General features: G+C 41.3%; 1 protein-coding gene across 1 annotated transcript in view; it reads left to right on the forward strand.

Annotated features, from left to right (window-relative positions):
* Positions 1–25,094, forward strand: part of LOC111142601 (rhomboid domain containing 1) — a 123,951-nt gene that overhangs the window by 68,278 nt on the left and 30,579 nt on the right. The window contains exon 6 of the mRNA XM_022495905.1: positions 4,693–4,836. Coding sequence (XP_022351613.1) covers positions 4,693–4,836 — 144 coding nt within the window. The remainder of the gene's footprint in view (positions 1–4,692; positions 4,837–25,094) is intronic.

Consider the following 25,094-nt stretch of genomic DNA (forward strand, 5'->3'; position numbering starts at 1 on the left):
TAGTTATTGACGAAGCTTTAAATATACTCATTTGGAAGAGCATCTGTTCCTTTTGGTTGTCAGTCCTGGATACCAGCTTACACTGACTTAAGTGTAAATCTATGTGACTAGGAAGAGGTGGGTTGGACAGGAAGACCATACTGGTTCTCTCTCCCATTGTGATTTCCCATTTTTTAGTCACTTGATTCTCTCCACTCCTCATGGAACAGGGTCCCTAACACCTGGCAGTTGATAGAGGATAAAAGACTTTTCGCCTGGTTAATTTATTAAATCCCTGAAAGTAACAGAAATGTTCCTCTGGACAAAGAGAATAAGAACATACCCATGCACAGACATACCTTAACCTATCGCAGATTCCCCAGTCCTAACGTCTCGTGTGATCTCTGCGAAACCGAAGTTTGGAAATGTTAAATCATTTGGCTAATGTCACACAAATAGTGATAAAACTGGGACTGAAAATGCAACTCACTGATTCCTAGCCTCTGCTTTTTCTGTATTACAGGGATAGGAGATGGCCATTCTCCTGATTTATCCTTACAAAATAGGGCAGTTCCCCTTATCGTCTCCCCCCCCAACACAATTTTTTGGCATTTATCTAAAAAAAAAAAAAAATAAAAGGGAAAACCTCCTTTCCTCCTTCATATGGAAGAGGCATAAGCCTACCAGACACAGACCACAGGATTAAAGGCAAAAATAAAAACCCCTTTTACCTTTCTCTCTTATCCCCTGTAAGATTACAGTATGTATATTCCTTCCTCCGAAGTTACTGGATTTCTTCAAAAGCAGAGCTGTGTAAGGGCCAGGTGGCCATGCTAATGGTCATCTAGGGAACTTGTATGAGAGCCTATGTATCTCTGACAAGTAATGGTTTATTCTTAATATGGCCGTCCTTAGCTGGAAGAGTGTTTACAGGTCAAAGAACCTCATGAATGTTTAAAAAGCTGTTACCAATTTTTCTAATCTTGGTGGTGTTTCTTGATCTCTTTTGCCATGAAATCCTGGTATGTGTATAAGGAACAGATGGAGTAGTTAATAGAATAATGATAACCAGCATTTCTTTTACTACAGAGCCAAAGTATATAGCTACAAAAGAATATTAAACTGCTATTTCATCGCAGGATATAATTTAAACTTATTTATCTTAAGTGTTTGATTGTTGGGTTTTCCAGCCATGTTTATTGTGAAGATTTAAAAATATCTGATTGGGACAGCAGAACAGCTGAAGAAGTTTTTTTGTCCTAGGAGACCTGCTCTTATTATAATAGATTTTGGTAGGAGTTTTGGTCTTCTTGATGATTTATGACTGATGATATAGAACGTTTAACCACACTAGTCTTTTGGACTTAACACACTGAAGCTTTCCCTTTCATCCCCCCTATGTTTTGTCTGACAAGTACCAAATTAGGTTTTATAATATTCAGATGTTTAGAGTTGTAGACCTTGTTTCATTAAGGCCGTGCTGGTTTTTTTTTTTTTTAAATAAGAAATAACATGAAGAAAAATATTTTTCTGTGTCAAGAAAATATTGCCTCAAATTGTAGCAAATTTACCTGGCAATTGAAGCTCTGTGGATGTGTGTAGTATTTCTGGTATCTGCATAGATGGGTATTCAGAGCTTTGTGGTTATTCTGGGTTTTGAATGAGCTGAACATTTTTGAGGGTAGATGGGTAGAAGTGCTGCTTAGACCTTCTAGAAAGGATGACTTTCCACGGGGCTTTAAAAGTGGTAATGAGTCATATGGGAAAGTGCCCAATATGCTTTTTTGTGTAGCAATAAAATAATTGGTACTCTTAGGGAATTGGGCAGCCTCTCTGTTCAGGGATTGCTGAAGCATACCGTGGTATTCAGCGACTTATCCGTAAGTATTCTGTTATGTTTTAGAATGGTTGCCCCTTTCTTTTGTTCTTTGTGAAGTACACATAATGATTGTATTTTACCCATTTGCCTTTATATGAAAGGTTTATTGTTGTTGTTTTGGTGGGAAATCTAGAAAACAATATTTGTAGCAATGTCATATTCTTCTTTACTCTTAGGACATGAAACTTGCGGGTGGGTGTTCCCCAACATAACAATGGGAGCTAATTTTTTTTTTTTTTCATGGTTTGTTGAGTAAGAGACCAATTTGAGGAGGGTGGTCGATTTTTAAATTTGAATGCAGATCCAACTTCAGTCCTATACTATTGTGAGGATTTTGGAAATTTACTTATATCCTTTCCCTGTTCTAAATATCATGATGTTAATATTCTAATATGGGAAACAGGAGAGAGAATGTGAAAGTTGGCTTATTGGAGGTATTTAGTAAATTCCCACCAAGTTTTTGCTACTTTCAGAGCAAGGCTTGTCAGAATCAGTCCCCCAAATCCTGAACAATTTTATTTAATGTTTATTTAAATCATTCACTTTGTGACTGTCAAGGACATTGTAAAATATTACCAAGAAGGAACGGTGTTGTAATAATCAGTAAAAATTGGGCTCTGAATAGATTGCTGTCCAAAGAAGATGTGCAAATGACCAATAAACCTATGAGAAGAAGCTCAGTATCATTAGTCATCCAAACCATAATGAGATACCATTAAGATGGTATGTAATTACCATCTAAGATGGCTGTAATTACAAAGATAGTAAATGGAGAAATCTGAACCCATTACCATAGCTTTGTGGAAATGTACTGTGGTACAACTTTGGAAAACATTCTGGCAGTTCCAAATCACTAAACAAAGAAGTTCCCTATGACCCAGGAAACCCACTCCTGGGTATGGACCCAAGAGAAATGAAACACATGTCCATATAAAAACTTGTCCATGAAGGTTTATAGCAGTGTTATTCACAAGAGTCAAAAGGTCGAAATAACCCCAAATGTCTGTCAATGCTGGATGTGATATAATCATGCCTGGAATATTATTTGGCCACAAAAAAGGAATGAAGTACTGATTCATGCTACAACATGGACCAACCTTAAAAATATTATGCAAAATGAAATAAGCCAGACACAAAACACCACATGTTCTATGATTCCATATCTGTAATTGTCCAGAATAGGCATAGCTATAGAGACAGAAAGTAGATGAGTGCTTACTTAGGGCTGGGAGGGATGGGGGATGATAGCTAAATGGTATAGTTTTCTTTTTGGGGGTGATGAAAATGTTCTAACATTGATTGTGGTGATGGCAGTTCTCTATAAATATATATGAAAAGCCATTGAGCTGTACACTTTAAATTGGTGGATTAAATAGTATGTCAGTTGTATCTCATTAAGGCCACTATAAAACATAATCAATAGATACATATAACATGACAATTACTATGTAAATGTATATAGTTACATTAGATTATCAGCTGAAACTAGATCAGTGTGTTTTATTATCATTTCATTGTTTATATGAAAATACTTTTGGGGTGCCTGAAGATTTTTAATGGAAATAGTTAAACTGTTTCCTTTTTAATCTTGCATTTTATTTATAACCAGCACAAAAGTAAATTTTAAAATAGCCTCAGGACCAATTAACAAATATTCTGAATATGAAATCTTAATTAACCAGATTCTGCCCTATAGTGTTCCTTTTTTTTTTTTTTTTTGGCTTGATTTGTGTGTGTGTGTGTGTGTGTGTATGTGTGTGTGTGTGTGTGTGTGTGGTTTTTCCCCCCTGTAGTCTTAAAGAAGTAAGAAATTTAAACTCAGGTGTGTACTCAGTTGATGATATGGAGACCTATGACACAGGACTCAAAGTAAAGGGTAGGAATGTTCATCAACAACAAAAAGCACATTAATTAAACATTTGCAAACTCATCCCCAAAGGGTATGATAATGAAGGAAAGAAAGAGTAAAGTTAAACAGACTCTTACAACTCTTTCATTACACGAAAATTAGATTGGTAATCTTTTGGGGGAAAAATTCTCTTCCAAACAAATTACATTAAAGTGGGCAATTAAAGAAGATATAAGGAATAAACTCAAACCAACTTAAAAAGATTGATGAAAACACCTTGTAAAAGTGAACTCTGCTCTGTAATTGACCCTCATTAATGGGATATGTAAGTCTGATACTTAAAGCATTATTTAATGAGCAGGTTGTTTCTTCTCTCATTTTATCTAGCAACCAATTTCTTAAAAGTGCTGTTAATAGAAACTATGTTCTTTGACATAAAATTATAATTATAGATACATCGCCTTGTATATCAATGTAATGATTACTGTCCAAAGCATCACACCCAGCACAGAAATCCCGTGGTCTCTGCATTAAATGTTAGTCTGCCTTTCACTGTATGGATCCACAAGACAGAAAGGCTTTATCAACTATCATTTCAACCATTGCCTTCACTCCAGTTAGGACTTCACAGAGAAGTCACTCCAAGTATTGTATAGCTCTGAATCCACGCCAGATGAAAAGAGATTATACCAGCCCCTCTCCGGTACCCCTCAGACTTTGTAAATTCAGATCTTGTTCCTCTTCGGCATGTATGGGACTGGACACACGCATGTCCAGTCCCACGCTGGGCACTGTGGGTACAACAGTGATAAGGTTGTAGTTGCCCACGCTCATGGAGGACTTCTCCATTTGTCATCTTTCCTTATTTTGAGGGTTATAATTGTACTCAAAATGATGATATAGATTATTGTCTTTGCTTATAAATATGAAGAATGGAAAGAGCGGTATGTGGCCGTGTTCTATAACCCTTTCCTTGTGCCTGTAGGCTACTCCAGATATCAGGATTCTTACCAGTATGGCTGGTCAGCTTACTCTGAAGAAATACCCAGGAACTATGATGCCTACACAGCAGGACTGAGTGAGGAGGAACAGCTGGAGAGAGCATTAAGAGCCAGCCTCTGGGACCGAGGTAGGAATGTTGTGCCCTTCACTTAATTTATAGCATACCTCACATGGTGAGATGGTCTGAAAAAAGGACTATTTGTAGCAAATTAAACTTGAAATAGTTTATAAAAAGGATATGTAGATGAAAAAAAATGTGTGCAGATTGTGATTACCAAGAATGGGGTGTGATACCATATTCCCAGCAACCTAAGCTAGTAAGGTGCCAGACTATGTAGGTATTGTTAAAGTTGGTCTTTTTATAGGCCCACGGCGCTCCTCAGTGCCTTGGTGTTACAGTTAAGAAACCTAAAAAGAAACTGAGGTATGTGAAAAAAGGAGTTTACTTTGGATTTCATAACTACAAAGCAGGCTGTATGTCACTGTATATATCAAAGTGTTGCCCACAGACCTTCCCCAAAGTCATGTGGACTGCTTGGTAAGAATTCAAACTTAGGGTTCTACTCCAGACCTGCTGAACCAATCTCTTTGGGGGCAGATCCTAGGAATTCGTATTTTTAACAGGCCTTCCAGAAGATTCTTTTATGGATTGATGTATGAAAACCACTGCATTTATCATGCCACTTTTGTGTGGGTTTGACTTGCTACTGTTATTATGGCTTTAGTAGTGATGAAAAACCATCTGTTCATTCAGTAAGCATTTATGAAAGTCTTGACTATGTTTTGTGGTCTGCGTTGGGTACCATAGGGAATACAGAGAGGTAAAAGATGTACTCTCCCTTGAAAAGTTCACAGTCTCAGGTAGAGGAGATGCCTGCGAGAGGCCACAAGGGACAGATGACCATAGTATCAGATGCTCGGGTGGGAGTGCTCAGCTAAGAGAGGCTCAGGCTAAGTGCTAGATGCAGGCAGGATGGGCGAGCTCTCCCTTCACTAGGCCTGCCAGACTCTCACAGAGGACTGGGATCTTCAGCAATGTGTCAGGTTTACAGAGATGTGGGCAGGAGTCAGTATCACACAGACAGGGAAGTAAGGGTGCTATTAGTCAGCCCTCATTTTGGAACAGGGCCTTAAGAGAAGAAGGGGAAGAAGAGTGGAAAGCGAGGCTACAGCCTGATCACAGAGGTCATAGAATCAAGGAGGCCAGGTGGAAAAGAGACCCCCTAAGTGCTGGAAGTGCCAGTGGGGTCCTGTGTGTGGGCGTGACATGATCAGAGCTGTGCTTTAGGAGTCTGGCGTCGGTCATTCCACAAACAAGGATTGAGCACCTGTCGGGGACCCTGGGCACAGCGCTAGATGCTAGGGATGAGTGCATTATGACCACATGGCTTCCAACTTTGAAGAACACAGTCAACACCAGCAGCGTGCATGGAGGTAGCATGACGGCGGCCATCTGAACAAGAAATCAAAGTCCAGATGAGGAAGCGGGGTGGAGGGAGGGCCGGGGAATGGAGAGGAAGAGAGAAGTCAGTATTCCTTGGGTAAAGAGTATCAGAATTGTGTGCAAGTCATCTATTACTGTATAACACATCACCCTGACATAGCTAAAACCAATAAACATTTCTTCTTGCTCTTGAGCGTATTTGGCAGCTGGCCAAGCTTATGGGATCTTGGGCTGGCCCTCGTGCTAAGGTGTCTACAGTGGGTCGCGTGGAGCTGGCTGCCCAGGGTGACCCGACTGACTTGCCTGAGTGACTGTAGTCAGAAGCGATGGTGGAGGTGAGGTCACACACCCCACCTGATCCAGCAGGCTGGTGAGGGTCATCTGCCAGGCCTCTACCCAAGGGTTCCAGGAGAGTAGAAACCAGCAAGGCTTGTGCTAGTGCCCCACCATTGCCGCTGTATTTTGCCGCCGCCACAAGTCACCGCCCAGACTCATGGGATTCAGTAACAGACTCCGTCTCTTCGTGGCAGGAGCTGCAAAGTCGCACTGCAAAGAGCATAAATAGAAGGAAAGGTAGAGAATTAGGGCCATGCTCATAATCATTTTATTGCATATACTCGATGTTTTGCCAGCATCACGATCATAAGCAGCATGCCTTAGCCTTTCTAGAGTTGGGGGTAGGGCCCCAGAGCCTGTACTAAAATAAATTTTCATGGTTTTATTCCTACGCACACAGGAGTTTAATCACCATTAGGCGAGGCAGGAAATCTGGGACAAGTAAGGTTGGAGTGAAGCTACTGAGCATGGACTTTGTACCAGACTTCGTTTAGGACTACAAACGGACAGTGGGAGAGAATACTTTGAGGTGCTGTAACTATTCTGTATCTTATTATTGTGGTGGGTACAAAACTCTGTATTTGTCAGAACCCACATACCTATACATCACAAAGACGGAATTTTCCTATCCAGAAATTTTCAAGAGGTAAATAAGAATTAATAAGGTACCTAATGAAATAACTGGTGGTCCTGCAAAGACCATCAAGGACTACAAAAAGCATCACTTAGAAGGTTCCTGAGAGGCAGGACAGTGATGACGTGTCATGTCATGGTGGAAATGCTAAGAACAAAGGGAGAGCTGGACCTTTGCGATGGAGAGATTTGGCAGTCAAACACCTGAATGCCGCATTCAGGCTCAACGATATTATCCGTGAGGTGGCCTGTTGGGTGTCTCCCAGTATGATGTGGTATGAGGAGCACAGCATCATGCTCTTGCTGTGACGTCTTCTCACTACAAGTATTTAACCTAATTCCGAGTCTTCCAGTATAAGCATCAATATATAGGAGCTGCGTGGGATAGAGGAACAAGCTGAGTAACACCATGGAGAAATAATCAGATAAAACATGGGATTTCTGCAATTCAATGAGAGTGGTCTCCTGGGGAGGGGGGTCCATGTCAAAAAGAAAAAAAACAGGGTGTGGTTTTGTATTAAAAGGAAATAACAAACATAATATGAAAAGCTTGAAAAACTGACTACAAAACCTTTTTTTATGAAACGGGAATTTTGTATTTGGGCTAGATATTAGAAGTTGTTAGGGAAGTAATTGGACTTCTTGGATGTGATAATGGTATTGTGGGTAAGTAGCAGAATGGCCCTTATTCTTGTGACATACACGCTGAAGTATTTAGAAGCAAAATAATGTGATATCTGCAACCTACTTTGGAAGGTCAGCCGAAACAACCCTGTCCTCTCTCTCACCATCCCTCCACACATACTGCATTCAAATTAATTTGGAAAACACTGCCAAAACTATGAACATATAGCAAACTGTACCCTGTTAAAGACCCAGAATGGCACTGGTATTCTGATGATTCTAATTAGCTCTGCAGTTAGGAGACCAGTTTATTAAATTAATGTTTTCTAAGAGCCTATGGAACTAGTTCCAAGAAAACTGACCTGAGTAGACTTCATGAAGTGCATTATACAGTAACAGGTGGCAGCAAAGGAATTAGCTTTATAAATTGTTTATATTGACTTTAGTTTTATTTTCTTTAAAACACTTTGTGATTTCCTTCTTAACAACAAGAAACCAAAGAACCATTGTTTTAGCCTTAATACTTTTTTGCCTTTGTTTCCCTATGGAAAAAATACTTGTTTGAGTTTTATTTTATAAAATTCTGGCCATATATACATACTATTTTGTACCTTACTTAGTTTCATTCAGTGTTACGTTGTAATCAGATTTTCATACCACTGAAGGTTTGAAACATACAGATCCTCCATGTATTATCTTCGATTTATACTTAAGTATGTTTTTTGGAGGGGAAAGTATGCTATTTGTAAATAGTAATTTTAAAAAAATTGTACATTGAGATTATTTTTTTCCTCTTTAGTCTGTTGACATACGGAATTATTTTGATTTTCAAAGGCATTCCCAGGATAAGTCCCACCTGGTTGTGCCAATTTATGGCCCTCCATGGTGAAAACGCCCCATGCCCCCAGAACAGACCTGTATTCTGCTCTGGTTGGGTGGAATATTCCTTACACTTTAATTAGATTGCCTTAGTCTAGCGCACCTGGGTCTTCTAATTCCTTCTGATCATATACTTGTTCTGTTGCATACTGCTTTTTTTTTTTTTTTTAAGATTTTATTTATTTATTTGACAGAGACCATAAGTAGGCAGAGGGGGTGGGGGAGTGGGGAGCAGGTTTCCCGCTGAGCAGAGAGCCTGATGCGGGGCTCAGTCCCAGGACCCTGAGATCGTGACCCGAGCCGAAGGCAGAGGCTTAACCCACTGAGCCACCCAGGCGCCCTGCATACTGCATTTTTGAATTAAACAAACTGCTCTCAGTAATACCGAAGCATATTGTTGCTGTGGTTACCCTCTGTACACCAAACACTTTCGGAGCCCTCCAGTGTTACCTTGTATTTTAGGGTGGGGTGGGGGCTGATTGGCTGATGAGGTTTACTCCGTGTCTGCTTGACCTTGGATTTCAGCCCTTCCATGGTGCTGTAGCTTGGGTAGATTCCCCCTCTGCTTCAGCCTCTCTCCCGGGCTACCCTGCTGCTGCTTCTCACTCTGGGCTTTGCAGTACAGGGGTGGGAGGCCAGTGAGGTACGCTCTGATTAGGCCTCGATCTTAGTGACTGGGTGCTTCACTTGGAGGAGGTGTGGCCTCCAAGGTGTTCCTGGCCCTCCCCCAGGTTTAGAGGTCCCTGTTTATTTCCCTTCCCCCTTTCCTAAACATCACTGGTTTTCACCATTTCTGTTAGGGAAACAGTGGCTTTTGCCTTTCTTCTGGGCACTGGACATTTTTTGTTGACCAGGATAGAGAAGAAGGATCTGGGCAGCCTATTTTACAAACCTTTCCTGCAAGGGCTGCTGTTCTTTCTCCTAGGACTGAACCAGGAAGGACAAAGGATGCTTTCTGGGCATAGTCACCCATCCCTTTTGGGAGGCCTCTGCCCACAAGAGGTTCTGAGAAGAGCCTAAAAGTGCATGTGAATTCTCTTCTATTGTAGCCCCCAGTATACTTTGTGATGTACGTTTTCTGAATACATCCTGTGTGCTCTTGCTAGCTCACACTCAGCCTTTAGCAATTTGTTCATAGTTTTGGCTAAATTCTTTTTATTAGTGTCCACTGGAGTCTGAACTAGGTGAGCAAGTGCTCTGGTACCTTTTCAGACCTCCGTCTAGTTAGTTGTCCAGATGTTTGAGCTCCGTGATGGGTTGAGAAAAAGTCACTAATTTGCAGATTGTCTTGCATTTATGTTTATCACAAGAGTGATGCTCTTCCTAGCTTTCTACACCCCAGAGGGAAGCTGGAAACATTCCTTGTTCTTCGTCAGGATTTGAATGTGTCATTCTTAGTACATTTATTTACTACCTTTTTTTTTTTAGGTAAAGAAGATCTTTCCCTCATGAAGTAGATAGAATGGATAGCCCTTTTTAAACAGCCTCGATAAATGCTTTATTTTTTCTCTTTGATTTCCAGTTTTCAGAGTAAGAAGTTAGCGTAATAGAGTTATACTGAGATTTGCAAGGGCCCACTAATAGAAATTCATTTGGTAGAATGCCAGTCCACCAAGAGACATCCAGCACCAATTAGTTTCAGACTCTTCTCTAGTTAAATACATTGGAGGAATGTATTAAAAAATCGAGGTAGCACCTTTTTAAGTTCAGAACTTGCTGTTGTCAATATCCTCACCAGTACCTGGCCGTACAGGTCCAGAGGCTCATGCAGGGACTAGTAATACCAAAGTAACCTTTGTAGAAGAAGTCTCAAAATCCCTATTATTTCAAGGAAAATGCACGTTTACTACTATCAACAGAAATCTTGTCTTGTTCTGTTGGCAGTCTCCGCTCTTATAAGCAAGTCCAAGAGGCAGCTGATACCATAATAATAGAAAAATTTTGGAAAAGAGCCATCTCTTTCTTTGAGTCAAAAGGCAGATGCCAAGTAGGAACATTAGCTCATTGCATTTTCCTCTCTCCCCTCCCCCACATCCTTCCATGTATAATTTGTGCCTTTTTTTTTTTTTTTTTTTTAATAGCCTGCCACCAAGTTCAGCTGGTGGCTGGGTACAAAGCTGTGTCCTTTTCAGCTCCTCTCTGCCAGCCTGGAGCATGTGTACTGGTTAAAGCTGGAAATCCTTACTGGCAAGTGGCGTAACTTGTGCTCCTTTTCTTAGACTCTTCTGCAAGGCAAATGGCCACAATCACACTTTGGCTCTCTCGTGAAAATCAAGCAGATCTGTCATCCCCCACCCCCCCGCACACTGTACAGTTGGGGTTGCTGGTTAGCCATATGTGAAAATATGGTGGAATATATTACAAAGGTCTTGGCTTCAGAATGAAACTGGTTGCTGCTTTGTCTCTCCGTCTTTGGATGTGAAATTACCAGGGAAGCCATTTTGGAAAAAAAATATTTAGGTTCCAAATTAATATCTAGTGCTTTTGTTGTTAACAGATGATATGACAGTATCTTTGAATCTTGTTTAGAAGCTGTTTGTAGGGACCAATTGAGACACATTTTAGGTAAAAAAAAAAAAACCTACTGTACATTTTTCCTTTTACTGAAGCTATACCAGCGTATGTAAGAGCAGCATTTGTCTTGTTTCTTTATTGTGTGGACATTTTTGAGAAAAATGAAATGCACTGTGTTTATTCTCTTTATCTTTCCCGGCGCGGTACAAAGGGAAAACGATGGGAATGTCAGTGGCCTGCGTTCAGTCCTGGCTTATTAATGAACTAGCTTCACTTGAGGTGTAAAAGACTGAATCTAACCAGACCTTTGTTTTATTATTATTTTTTCACAGGAAAGATGAATTGGGTACTCTCTTCCTTTCCCATTGTCCTGTGGTAAGGGACTGAGAAGGAGGGGTGTAGCTAGGAAGAGGTGGAGGCACTGGGAACTGTCAGGAATGTTGGGCATGTGACATGTAGATCTCAGGGCTCACGGATGAAAGAGTGGTCCAGGAATATAAACTCACACCGCTAATGACGGCCGATCTCACCCGATCCATACATGGATTAGGACGTGATATCTTATTCAGTTGTGCCGTTATATGATCCTTCTTTGGCCCAGTGCAGGCAAGCATAATGGGGCTGTTTTTAACATATGCAAATGTTCACGGCCTGCCTGCGGCTTTGCAGAGGTGCTGGAGGCCAGGACAGAGATGTACAGCTAATTCTGTGTGACCACTTCACTTTTTTTTTTTTTTTTAAGTAAATTGGTGTGTTTTCCCCTAGGAAAAGTTTCTATATAATGAAAAAGTACCATCTGCTAGATTGTCTAAAAGCAGTCCCATTGCAGAACACTTCCTTTGGATTGTGATTCTTACTTGCTAGCCTGTGTTGGAGACACTCATTTCAGCGAGGGAAGTTTGATATTCGAGACTGTGTCTAGATGTCAAATTGTGCACATAAAGAAACATAAGTGTATGAGTTTTTAAATCTGTGAAACAACATGTGACTATCCCAGCGAGGGAGAAAAACAATGAAATGAGAGGGCCAGGGTTCTGTTTAGGTCCCCATTGTAAAGGAGCCAGCTTCTCTTGAGGTCCCAAATTTTAAAGTATTAACCATAGCCTGCTGTTACGGGAATAATAAAATAGCAATAAAGATACATGAAATTTAATCATATTTGGGAACTTGACAGTAATGATTACGCGTGTATTTATAATTTTTCCTCTGCCACCCCCCACAATCACCATTTATTGAAAGCATTATTCAGATGCTAATGAGTAGATTGAACAATAAAAGTATAAACAAAACACTAATGAATTAATTCCACCCACCCATTCCCCCCCCACCCCGGCCCCTCACACTTGGAGACTGCTTTTGGACTACCAAATCTTAACAGTTTCAGAAATATTACCTTGCACGCTCATGCTGCTCTCTCATCATTCCTTCTGTCACTCAGCAAATCTGCATTTGAGCCTCTCATATGTGTCAGATACTGTTAAGCATTGTAGACTACAGAAAGGAATAACTCCTGTTCAGTACTATCAAACCAAAAATATTATTCTTTTTGCTGAACAATAGATTTTAGTGACTCACTTTACTTCAACTAACCAGTATATTAGATTAACGAAAGAGAGTAGCTTTTAAAATATTTTTTCAGAGAGCATGATGGAGAGAGAGCACCAGTAGGGAGAAGGGCAGGGGAGGGGCAGAGAGAGAATCTTAAACAAGCTCCATGGCCAGCACAGAGCCTGTCCAGGGCTTAGACTCAGCACCCTGAGATCATGCCTGAGCCAGAATCAAGAGCCGGACACTTAACCAACTGAGCCACCCACATGCCCCTAGTAACTTTCAAAATGAATTGATCACCTTACTTACCTATCTATGAAATATTTCAGCAACCAACATTTCCTAAATTACATAGGAATTTTATAGTTTACTATAACAATGATTTGTATACTCAACTTATCTATACAATTTTTAATCTCAGAAGTAATTGACATGCTTATTCAGTATTTCATAAAGTCAAATAATTGTAGAAAACTGCTAATTTTAGGCCTGATTTAGAAACTTTTTGTTTCTACAAAAATGTATTCATTTAGAAAAGAGGTATCAAATAATGCTTTAAAATTATAGTGGATCTCACATTCTTACTAATCAGACAGCTGAGGGTATGAGGAAGTTCCTAATCCTACATATTTATACTAAAATATAAAACCAAACAGTGTCTTTTTTTTTTTTTTTTTTTTTTGAGCTAAAGGTCCAGACTTTGTTACATAGACTCAGTGGTTGATATTTTCAGTGAGTTGGATTTTATTTTCTTTTTATCTGAGCCTTTCTAATTCCTCTTTAAGCATTATAATTGCACATCAAAAGCATATACATAACATTTTACGTGACTGTACCTTAATATTCCATCTTCATCTGTGAGCTGAGCTATGACACCAGTGATGAGTTCGGTGTCTGCAAAGAGCCACATCATTGAACATATTAAGCACATGACTTCAGTTTAAATTTGGGACAGGATGTGTTATTGTGATCCTGTGCTTAATTTATTTAAATTACTTTTAAAGTCAGTGACAAAGAATGAGACAAAGCCGCATCATTTTTCAAATGTAACTGTGATAATGCTGGCCCTGAGTGTGACCTTAGAGGTCATCATATCTGACATCTGCTTTCACCCAGTGAGGAAACAGACTCAGAGAAGCCCATCACCATCTAGACACATGTCTGTGAACTTGGCCTCAGTTACTGTCAACAGTGTCCTGCCCTGGGGATGCACGTATGAAGTAGGCAGGTGTGAGGTCAGGGAGTCAGGGAGTCAGGACCTCCCTACAAGGTGCTAGATTGGACCCACATTTCTGGGGCTCCCATGAGCCACCCGAGAGCTGAACCCCTGCGTGAGACCCCAGACTTGACTGCAGGCAGACTTTCAGCTTTCCCTTGCCACCAAGGACAGAGTCCACATAGCCTTCCAGGGAAGGGGGAGATGAGTGAGCAAGTGTGACAGCAGCTCTCATGTTTGTGTGCTCACACCTATTAAGGTGTGTGCTGTCATTGCTGTGTGGTTCTGCTTTTGTTTTGACATCGGAGGGGATAGCACTCCATTCCTTTTCTGGAAGTTCTACCTGAATTCCAGATGTCGCAAAGTAGATGGTGCTGAGGACCTGAGACAGGTGGTGGTGGGTACCTGAGCTCATCTATCACCATCTTTGGCAATTTGGGCAGTGTTTGTCATTCTAGTTATAAAAAGCAATATATATTCACTGTGAAAAATACAAATAAGAAAAGAAGACAAAAGTAATCCATAACCCCACCACCCAGAGAAAAACCATATAACATTTGAGTTGTATCCTTTCAGCTACCCATAATACGGGTGCCGGGAAGAAAGCACCGCAAATGATTTGGTGAAATTCTTTCCAAGTCGAAAGGAATTAAGTGCCTGTCCATGGTGCTGGGAAGGTTCCCATACCCACACTGTGCTAGGAAGGAAGCGTTTGTAATTATCTTTGTTCTTTCCAATTGTGAAGTGGTGGCACAGAGAAGTCAAATGATTTGCTCAGGGTCACATTCTAAGTGGTGAACACCAGACAAGGAGGCCAGACTTCTCTGTTCCTAGTTGGGATACTTTTGTATCATCCAACAGAGCCTGTTCAGAAGAAGCCTTTCTAGGCTGCCACCGAGTTTTCAGTTACTGTGGAGACTGCACCATAGAGTCAGGACGGAAACTGAGCTGGAGTTTTGTTTGTGTTCTGGGAGCGGATTGGCTGTTGTGATCTTCCTGAATTCAGAATCCCGAGAACTGAGATGGGTGTGGCCGCTCTGGAAGAGTCTGGGCTATGTTTAGAAAGACTATTACTTCTAGAGTAACAAGGACATTTCTTTTACTGTGGTCCTCGCCTGTCCATAAATGGTTGGCTAAGTTCTTTTGTTTGTTTGATTCTGGGGTTTTTTGTTTGTTTGTTTTTTAACAGATCTTGATAGCATCAAAAATAGCAAGATAAATCATTTGTGTAGGGAAAGAACACCCTTTAACAAGAAGCCTGCATCCCCGGTACCTTATAGAACACACACGCCAAAAGAAAAAAAAATTATTACTGTACACAATCATAAATCATATGCTTGGCTATCATTTGATTTCTACCAAAATTTATAGCATATGAGCATAAAAGCATTTTTAATATGGGCACATTAGTGACATTTTAATTAAGGATATTTGTATCGTTCATTTAAATAGGGCTCTGTTTTTGTTCAGTAGCTTTCCTTTTAGAAGAGAAATGATTCAGAACAAAACCAGAATAAATGTGCTCACATTCAGTGTGGCTTAAGACATCAGAATTTTACATCAGGCTGTTATACATTTCTCCCACTCCTCGTGAATGGGAATTTTTCCCAAGAGAATTTCTGCTGCCCTTTGTTCTGCCTCTCAAAGTCCTCTCGCTCAGAGTTGTGCACAGTCTTCCACCCATTTTGTTGTGTTTTGTTGCTAGTAAGAAAAATCAAGAGTCATGTGTCAGCTTCCATTTATTATAGAATCACAAATAGCTTTCACAGTGGTCTAGTTTCATCATATGGCAGTTCTCCAAGGGTCCAGAACTATTTATAAATTCTGTTGCACTTAGTTACAGAGAGCCAGATGTGAAAGTCATGCATAATATGTATTTATATATCTTCATGAATCTCAATTAGGGACCAGAAATCTTCTTATGTCACATCTGTGTTATTTAAATCTATTTTTTGTTATAACACAGGACTGAAATTGTGCAGTGTTATGAAGATTACTATAAATATTAAGCTGATTAAAATTACATTGTAATCATCTGCTTTGGAAAAATTGCAAATGGCCTAATCGTGGCATGATAAGGGACAGATTAAATAAATCATCATGTAGAATATTACTCAGCCATTAAAAAGAGAAGCAGGTTCATGGTATATCAAACGACAAGCAAGGATACAAGTGGTATTCTCAGTGAAAACCCATTTATTTTTGATAGACCCAGTAAATGTGCTGTAAAAAAGATTAGGATAATACTTAACAAAATGCCCATTATCCTTATTTCTCAAGAATAAGATTATGGTGACTTCTGTTTTCTTGTTTTGGCTTAACTCCATTTTCTAAAATTTCTACAAAATCATGTGGAAACTTTAAAAGGAAAAAATATTATTAAAGTAAATCTATGCATTGCTAAAAATATTCAGTATTAGCCATGCTCTTCTCTGATGTTCTCCGAGCTGCATTCCATTGAAGGCATCAGGTTGCTGCAGAGAAATGCACAGACACCTGTACATCATGCATTCATGCCTCCAGCCTCTGCAGATTACTGATGGGCAGTCAGAGTGAGTGATGGGGAAGACTGGGCTGAGCCCAGGGTCTGAACTATGATCTCTCCAGCTTCTGTCTCCCCTTTTCCTTTCTGCTTATCCCTTCCTTTTCCTTCTCCTCTCCACCTTGAACCTTCCGGGCTAAAGTTATCCACACCCTGCGGACAAGAAGGCCAACTGCTCCTGCCATCAGCAGCTAGCTCTCTCTGCCTACTGCAGTGGTTTCCTTCTTAAGGTTCTAAACCTTCTAGTTTGAGGCTGCTTGAGCACACAGGTTTGGAACCATGGCACCTGGCAGTTCCATTCTACCTGACAGTATATGAAGTATAAAGCTTTGTACATTTTATGCAGAGTGGTCCTTTCCTATCTGTTCTTGTGGTAGTTGGAATGCAGGGTTTGGGTCACCAGTGAAAGGAGAAGTCTGGCGCACTTTCCGTGGAAGAGCATTTTTCTACTGCAAAATACAGTTTTGTGTTACCAGAAAACAGTATGGGTTGACTCGTGAATCACTGCATTTAGAATTCTTTACATAATCAACCTAAACCACCCAGAGCCCAGTAGTTTTTAATTTTCAACTCAGTGAGACTAAAAGGAAACAGTTTGCTTTTGGCTACAGTGATGCTGAAAGAAAATAAAATGTAGCTAGTCCTTCGACATTAAGGGAGATACAGTCTTTAATAAGTGTCTTCTAGAAGAAGTGACATCTGTATAGAACACCCGCTGTCTTCATTATAACTTTAAATAAGCTGTGTCTCTGGGGGTTCACGGGGCCCTTCTTTTGGCACACACTGCTGTGACAAAGATAAGTTTTAAAGCCCCAAGTAATTTGTTGTTGTGTAGAGGACGCTTTTTGGTGAGACATTTGGGGGTGCAGAGGGGAGTAAGCCCCTGGCTTAGATAACTCAGGCCCAGCAAGGTCCATTTGGAGCATAATTTTGGCAGATGATGGTTGTCAAGTTGACATTTCCTAGCCCTTGGTAACCCTAGTGATTCACTAATTATCATGTTAATGTTTTCTATAGCACAGAAACATGTAGGCCATTCTTCTTGATATGGGGGCATAGCTGTTCAGTGGAATTCTGGATTTCTTCATACGCTTTGAGAAAGGGACCTGAGCTGTGCCTCTGCTGATGGCGTGTTTCTGTTATGTTTTGGTCTTTAATGGTCCTGCCTGTAGGGACAGGGTGGGTGGATGTTAAGGAACTTCAGGGAGAGCCTTTCTCAAAGTGCCTTTTAAAAATCCCCTGCCGTTTTGGCAGGTTGCAGTCGAACCAAGAATGATTTCCATAAGCAATGGCTGTAAAACACCATGCGGCCCCAGAAAAATAGTATTTAACCAGCAATGTGGTTCATCTTATTAGCCCGAGGAGAAAATAACTCCCCACCAAATTCTACTCTATTATAGATAAGATTGTTTGAAGCCAAAATCAAAAACATCTGTTTTGGTTTTTTTTTAGCTGCATGAAACTAATGCTTTGTCCCCCAAAGCAGCAGCAGTTTGTACAGATGCCACGTACCCTGTATCTCTCAGACCTTGACACCATACAAGGAGGGCATCTTCAGAGTTCATGAGCAATTAGAACATTCCTTCCTGTCAATTAACTGGCAGAGTAATGACATCAAATGAATGCTGTCCTTAAAAACACGTAGACTTATATTTTCTGAAAAGCATGCCTTGCTCTTTGCAGTTCCATGAACAAAGAAACAACTACTTAACATTAAGATAACTTAAAAATTGCACCTACAGCAACCAGAAGACAGAGGTATCGTCATTTACTTGGGACCCAGAATTCTTGGATCGTCCTCCTGAGGAGTGACGTCATAACACCTGCCGTCACTAGAACACTTAGGTAGTGAGCATCCTTTCTCATAGTAAAGCGTGTAGAATATCCAAGTTTGGGGTTATCTGGGTTATTGACCCTAAATTTCAGTTGGTGGGTTCTAGCCCATGGCCCACCTAAGGATTATGGTTTTTTCCCTGAAAGTGATAAGTTGTAAAGGCTTTGAACCAAGAGAGGAGCAGAGAAAGTGGGTGACGACCCCAAGATGAGAGGGTGGCCCGTTGGAAAAACTAAGTTGTCTGGGACTGCAAACTGTTTTTCAGGTGGAGTCCCAACTGGCCAACTGGGTGGGAATTTGGTTGTGAAAGATCCTGTACCTGGTGTTTAAGGCTTTTGTAGGGGACTCTGGGGATAGTGGAAGCCAGGGGGTGTTTTCAGTGGGGGAGCAGCAAGAGCAAATACAGATTTGAAGGTCACTGTGCTGTCCCCCATGTATGGGGATCAGGTTCCAGAGGGAGAGATGGAACTTAAGTGAGTCCTAGCATGACAGAAACCATTGTAAGTGACTTGCATGTGTGTATGTACATGTGTGTGCAGGTACATGTGTTAATGCAACAACAGTGAAGTGAATCTTACTATTTACCCATTTCAGAGGAGACAAAACCAAAGGGAGGCCGATCGAGGTCGCACAACCAGGAAGCGGTAGAGCCACGACGTGAGCCCAGACAGTCTTGGCTGCAGACTCTGTGGACCCAGGCATTGTTATTTACCCTCTCATACTGTGTGGTGGGGTTGACCTCACCATATTTTAATTAATAATAATTAATAATACATAAATAACAATTTAATTAATAGTAGCAGTGATAGTATTCCACAAAATGCTGCCAGTACTTCACTAGCTTAGTGAATTCTTTGTAATCATAACCATCACTATTGGAATGAAATTATAGACATTTTAGTGAATCAGAGTTGTGTAAAATATTCATCAAAAAGTTTCAGATTACGTTTTCCAAGGAGAGGTCACTGCATGTCTTCTTGGCCCACTTGAAGCTCTCTGTATGGGAACGTGTGTAGCAGATTTCATGGTTGAGTCTTTTCAGGGCCTGCCATTGGATCCGTGTGACAGCCCAGGGGATATGAAATCCCACAATGTTCTCTGACCCACAAGTCACAGTCCGCTAACTGTAGATGGAATCTTCCAACTCAGCGGAAAGACAGGAGAGGCAGTATTCTATTCTATTCTAAGAATAGAAGAGAGTAGGCTTTTCTGAAAGATACAGCTCACCGACAGCAAGAACTGAATATATTCCTAACTGCAATGACCTCACTTGGTTTCTGAAAACAGAATAACCATTGTTGTCCCATGTGTTTCTGTAAGCGAATGGTGACCATGGGTGCATCCAAGGACTATAATTCATGAAAGACCAAACATGCAGTTGACTAGTATTTAAGTAACTAGTGGAGATGGTTTAGAGATTTTGGTGGCTCTCAGCTGCTCACTTGTTCAAATCACCTGGAGACCGTTTTAAATTTATGAACCAGGACCCATAGCCGGTGGGGTTAGAGTAAGGGAGTATAAGGGAGATGGCAGTGTGGGCCCAGGCACTGCAGTTGCTTTGTAAGCTCCCCCAGTCTTCAGGTGGAGCGATCCTTGAAGACCAAGGTGAGAGGTTCCCACTGATCTCTAGCAGAAGGCAGTGGACACTTTTTTTTTTTTTTAAGTTGGAGGTACAGATAATACCACCCATTTCAATAATACCTAGATTTCTAAATTCTGCATATATAGTTTGTAGAATGTATGGAAATTCCATACTGTGCCAACTAGGAGCAAAATAGCTCCCTTCCTCACCCAAAATGAAGATGAAGACCACATTTCCTGTCTTCAGAGAACTTGGTCAAGTGGGAGAAAGAGGAAGGGTGTAAGGAGGGAAGAAAGTAATACGGCATCAGCAAGACTAGCTCTTATTTCTGTGAAACCATCGCTAGGAAAGAGAAGGGAGAAGGCTGGTTGGGAATGTTGAAGGATATGAAGGATGGAAGAAAGGGTGGAAAGGGAAGAAAGGTGGTACATGGTTTCTCAACATGTCTCCATGACAAAAAGAACACCCCCCAAAACAAAAACAAATATTAAGCCCATCTTACATCACATACCAATTCTTATTGGAAATCGTGCAATTAAGAAATTATAAAATAACATGTCTGGTTTTTGTTTATTTTGTTCTCTAAATGTAAATTTTACTGATGAGGAATGGAATTTTAATGATTATTGCTCATAGTGCATCTATGTATTATTATTTTGCTTTTTAACATGTTTCTTCTTCTTAGAGGAATGAAATTGTCAGGCTTTTTCATGGTTAGGGAATTTGCAGTTCACGAGATCACCAATTAGAGACAATTCTAACCTGACGGCTCAGCTGTACCATTTAGAGAGAGCTCAGCTGACACTTCCAGGAAATCTGCAGAACTGTTCATCTGTGGGGCCTGTGGCAGTGATTCGGCCTTACAAGAATCACACAGAGTTCTTGTTAACATAGTGGTTCCTGGGGTTCTAAGTCTGTAAGGGTATTAGGAATGGCCTGGTCCTAACCACCTTGGCAACGTGCACCCTGGGGGAAAAGGTTGTTATTGGCTAGAGCCTCGTGGCTTATCCATCCTGGAGCTTGTCCTGGAATCCACATCATTACACTCCCCACTTGGAGCTATTTCTACCATATCATGCAAGTTCATTTTTTAAAAAACATATTATAGCTTTTTAAAAAATTTATTTATTTATTTATTGGACAGACAGAGATAACAAGTAGGCAGAGAGGCAGGCAGAGAGAGAGAGGAGGAAGCAGGCTCCCCACTGAGCAGAGAGCCCCATGTGGGGCTGGATCCCAGGACCCTGAGATCATGACCTGAGCCAAAGAAGGCAGAGGCTTAACCCACTGAACCACCTAGGCGCCCCTGCAAGTTCATTTTTAGGCATAATATGCAGTCAGAAAATAAACGGAGTTCTTTGACAAGCAATAATGCACATTCTGAGCATTACTAAAGCTTCTCCACTACCTTAGAGGATTGTCTAATCCTCAAAATGATGCCCATTTTGCTTCGAAAGCAATTAGTGATAGCAACTGGAGTAGAGGTGGGAAGATATATCCTTCAGGTAAGTTTTAACAGGTTCCAGTGACCAGTGTGGATCTGCTGGCTTTTTCATACATCTTGAGAAACTGCAGTGGATTTTCTGTTCCTTTGTATTTAATAAATATCCTTGTGAAATGATCCAGAACATTCTACATCTAGATTTTTTTTATGTATTTATTATTTTGATGCCATAAATTTTTGGCGGGATTGGTTTTAAGGTATTGCAAGATTTTTAAGACAAGATTAGGGATCAAACGTACCATATTTATTAGTTGTCTAGTTTTATGTTTATAAAACAGAAATCAGTTGTAGTATCGACATCTTGCTACAGAAATAGAGGATCTTTGAACTGGGAGAGACCTTAGCAGATGCACTCTTCAGTGATTTCTGGAACACTCCCTGTAGTACTGGTGAGACGGGCCATCTATATATGCTGTCAGATATAGGAGTCTCTGGAAGGACCTTGTCAAATAAAACACAGAATAATTCACTCTTTTGTGGACTGGTGCCAAGTTGGTACTTAAGGGGATTAAAGTTGAAATGACTTGATTAACTGACCCTAGTTTCACATTTTATGGTATTTTATGGTAGTTATCAGGTAAAGTTTAGCCAACCAGACAGAACAAGCTTTTGCTTATCAAGAATTTGATTACTATTTTCTTAAGATTGTATTTATTTTTCAAAGAGAGAGAGAGGGAAAAGCACATTTCCCGCTAAGCAGGGAGCCTGATGTTGTGGTGCTTGATCCCAGGACCCTGGGTTCATGACCTGAGCCAAAGGCAGACATTTAACGACTGAGCCACCCAGGTGTCCCTGACTACTATTTTTTATGTGTAAAGGGAAAAAGGAAAAGAAGTAAGCAGAAGGGGCTCAGAATCTGTAAACCCCTCAGTCTTTGACGAAGCCGTTTGCAGCCTTGCTTTCCCACCTCGATAGGGGCTGGGTCTGGGCTTTGCAGTCAGTCAGGCCCCACCCAGTTGGAATCCCAGCTGTCTCCTCTTCACCAGTGAGCAGGATCATTAAGGGATTTATGGGGATTTGGTGGCGAGGGAGTTAAGCCGTGCTCCAGGCGCTGTGGTGGTGGCCACCTGAGACGGGACGAAGGGCATGCGGCAGAGAAGGCTGTCGCTCTAATGCCTCTTCCTGCCACTTCACTTTCCTTTCTCCTTTGCCACAAGTTTTCTCTCTCCACTTATCCTAGATCACCCGCCGAAACCTTTTCTTTTGGCATCCGTTTCAATTTTGGAGATTTCTCCCAAAAGGTAATAATGGTAATGAACACTTAAGCCACTAACATTTAGCCAGCCTCTTAGGGACCATGCAGAGCAAGTTTATTACATGCATTTTTTTTTCCCTGTTTACTATTCGCAAGAACTTCCAAGTTAGGCACGGTTGAGGCTCAGAAATTAAATGTAATAGAGTCAAGGTATGAACGAGACCCATCTGACTTCAGAGCCCTTCATCACGCTGCAGGTCACACCAGGGATCTCCTTCTAGGAGTGTTCACTTCTGTCTCTGCCACCATCCCAGATGGCGACGGTTATGAAAACAATAAGAGCTAGTACAGGCTTCACCCAGGGGCTGCTCGAAGCCCCGTGTGCGTATGGCCTCGTTGGAGGCTCACCACAACTCTGGACAAGCTCAGTCACTAGCCCCATTTTTCAGGTGAGAAAACCAAGGCACAGAGAGGCTAAGTAACTTGTCTGCTTACCCAGGGTCACACAGGGTTAAAAGTGGTTTTCCAACTCCAGTTCTTTATCCCCCAGCTGTCTTTCTCCTCTCGTTTGACCAGTTCTTAAAACTTATTTTACAGTCGGTCTGACGACTCAGAGAAGAGACAGAGCTCCCTCCTGCCCACTTTAACCGTGCTGGCTACGCTTTCCAGCTTTCAGTAATGTGCACACTCCTGATCCTCGAGCGGTCCTTCCAAAGGATTGATGTATTGGCTACTTCATCCAGAGGCTACACAGAGACTAATGCCTAAGCAAGGAAGAACAAACAGCAAATTCATTAACTAGGAATCTATTTACAGTCAATTCCCAAGGCTCCTTGTGCAGCCGGTGCCTCCACATCATTTATAGCTGCTAATAAATGAAAGTCTTTGCATCTTTCCAAGTGTCTTGATATTTACAAGTCCCGTATTTTACCATAGGAAGCAGCCTCAGCAAGCATATTCATGTGTTGACAGTTCTAATTAATACAAGTAATTAGTCCTGACAGTGGAACCGTGAAAAGAAGACCCATTCATAAATTTGCTAATTATGTTACTCTGCTCAGAATTTAATCGTGGCCTGGTCTTTCATCATGTCTATATATGGGCAAAAGGCCATCTTACTAAATTCTTCTGGCTTCTGCATTTACTTCTGGTAAAGGAATTTTGTTGAGATGAATTTATCATCAGAACGTAATTCTCCAGCACGGGAAAGAGGTAAAGGAGAGGATGGGAAAACCAGGCAAGGAGGGAGGGAAAGGTGAAGTGCATCCATAGGCTTTCTTACTACCTAAAGCTTGTACCTTTTTCTGTACTTTTTTTGATGCTTTTTCTGAAAACCCAGTTGGTTTTGTTTAGGCTGTTGGGATGTTTCTGGGACAGAAAATTTGAAGATAATTACTTCAATCCACAGTTGAGCTCGCTTCTGTCTACTGTAAACGGCCTGCATTTTCAAGGAGGTTTGCTCTGGGGCAGGGTTTCTTTAGCACTATTGACCTTGTTGGGATGGCAGGGGGCTGTCCTGTACATCCTAGAATATTGAATAGCAAATGGTCCCCACCCACTGGATTGAGTGCACCTGCCCCCCTCGTTTTGACAGCCAAAACCACCTCCAGACCTTGTCGATGGTCTCCTAGGGGGCACAATCACCCCTAGTTGAGAATCACTGCAGTAGAGGGAAGCTTTAGAAAAGAAATCAGGTAGAACTTGCATTTAGGACACTTGCGTAGAAACAGCTGTTGTGAACTCAAGAAAGCACATTTAGAAGTACCTTAGTGGTATGAAATCCAGATTTGGAATGATATTTCTTGAATTGCAGTACCTCCTTCTTACCTCTGCACTGTCAAGGTCCCTCTGGTCCTCCTCGTTGGAAAGTAGAGTGGTGCTCGATAGTAGAGAAGCCGTATCTAAACATACCTTTGCTTCTTGTTGTGAAATATCCTGGGCTCTGAGCATTCATGGATTCGATATTTCAAGTGTCAACCACTTTTAGGTGACCTTAATGTTTTCGCTTTCCAGCCACAGGTGTTCTTTGTCCCCCTTTCCAGTCCATTAATTCCTTCTCTTGCCTCCTTACTCTGTTTAGATTTCTGGTCCTTTGTTCAGTTACCTCCTACAAATACTGCCCATGCCTTTGCTGCTCGGTCCTCCTTCCACCTATCTGGAAACAACCACAGGTTCGGATGAACCCAGCCACTAGGCTTCTCAGACCCTCCATTGGGCAGCCCAGTCTGACTGGAGAACGTGACCCAGCAGAGGAGACTGAGCCTATTAGAAATGCACACCAACATCCCAACTGGCCATGACTGCCCTAAGAAAATAGAAACCACCTGAAGGTAAAGACTTCAATCTCCTATCAAAACTACAAACTTAGGGCACCTGGGTGACTCAGTCTGTCAAATTCTTGGTTTCTGCTCGATCATGGTCTTGGGGTCCTGGGATCAAGCCCTGTGTCAGGCTCCATGCTCTGCAGGGAACCTGCTTGAGATTCTTCCCCTCTTCCCACATGCACGTGCTCTCTTTCTCTCTCTCTCAAGTAA

Source organism: Enhydra lutris, unplaced genomic scaffold (genome assembly GCF_002288905.1).
Source record: "Enhydra lutris kenyoni isolate GAN:26980312 unplaced genomic scaffold, ASM228890v2 scaffoldscaffold1, whole genome shotgun sequence".
Classification (NCBI taxonomy): Eukaryota; Metazoa; Chordata; class Mammalia; order Carnivora; family Mustelidae; genus Enhydra; species Enhydra lutris.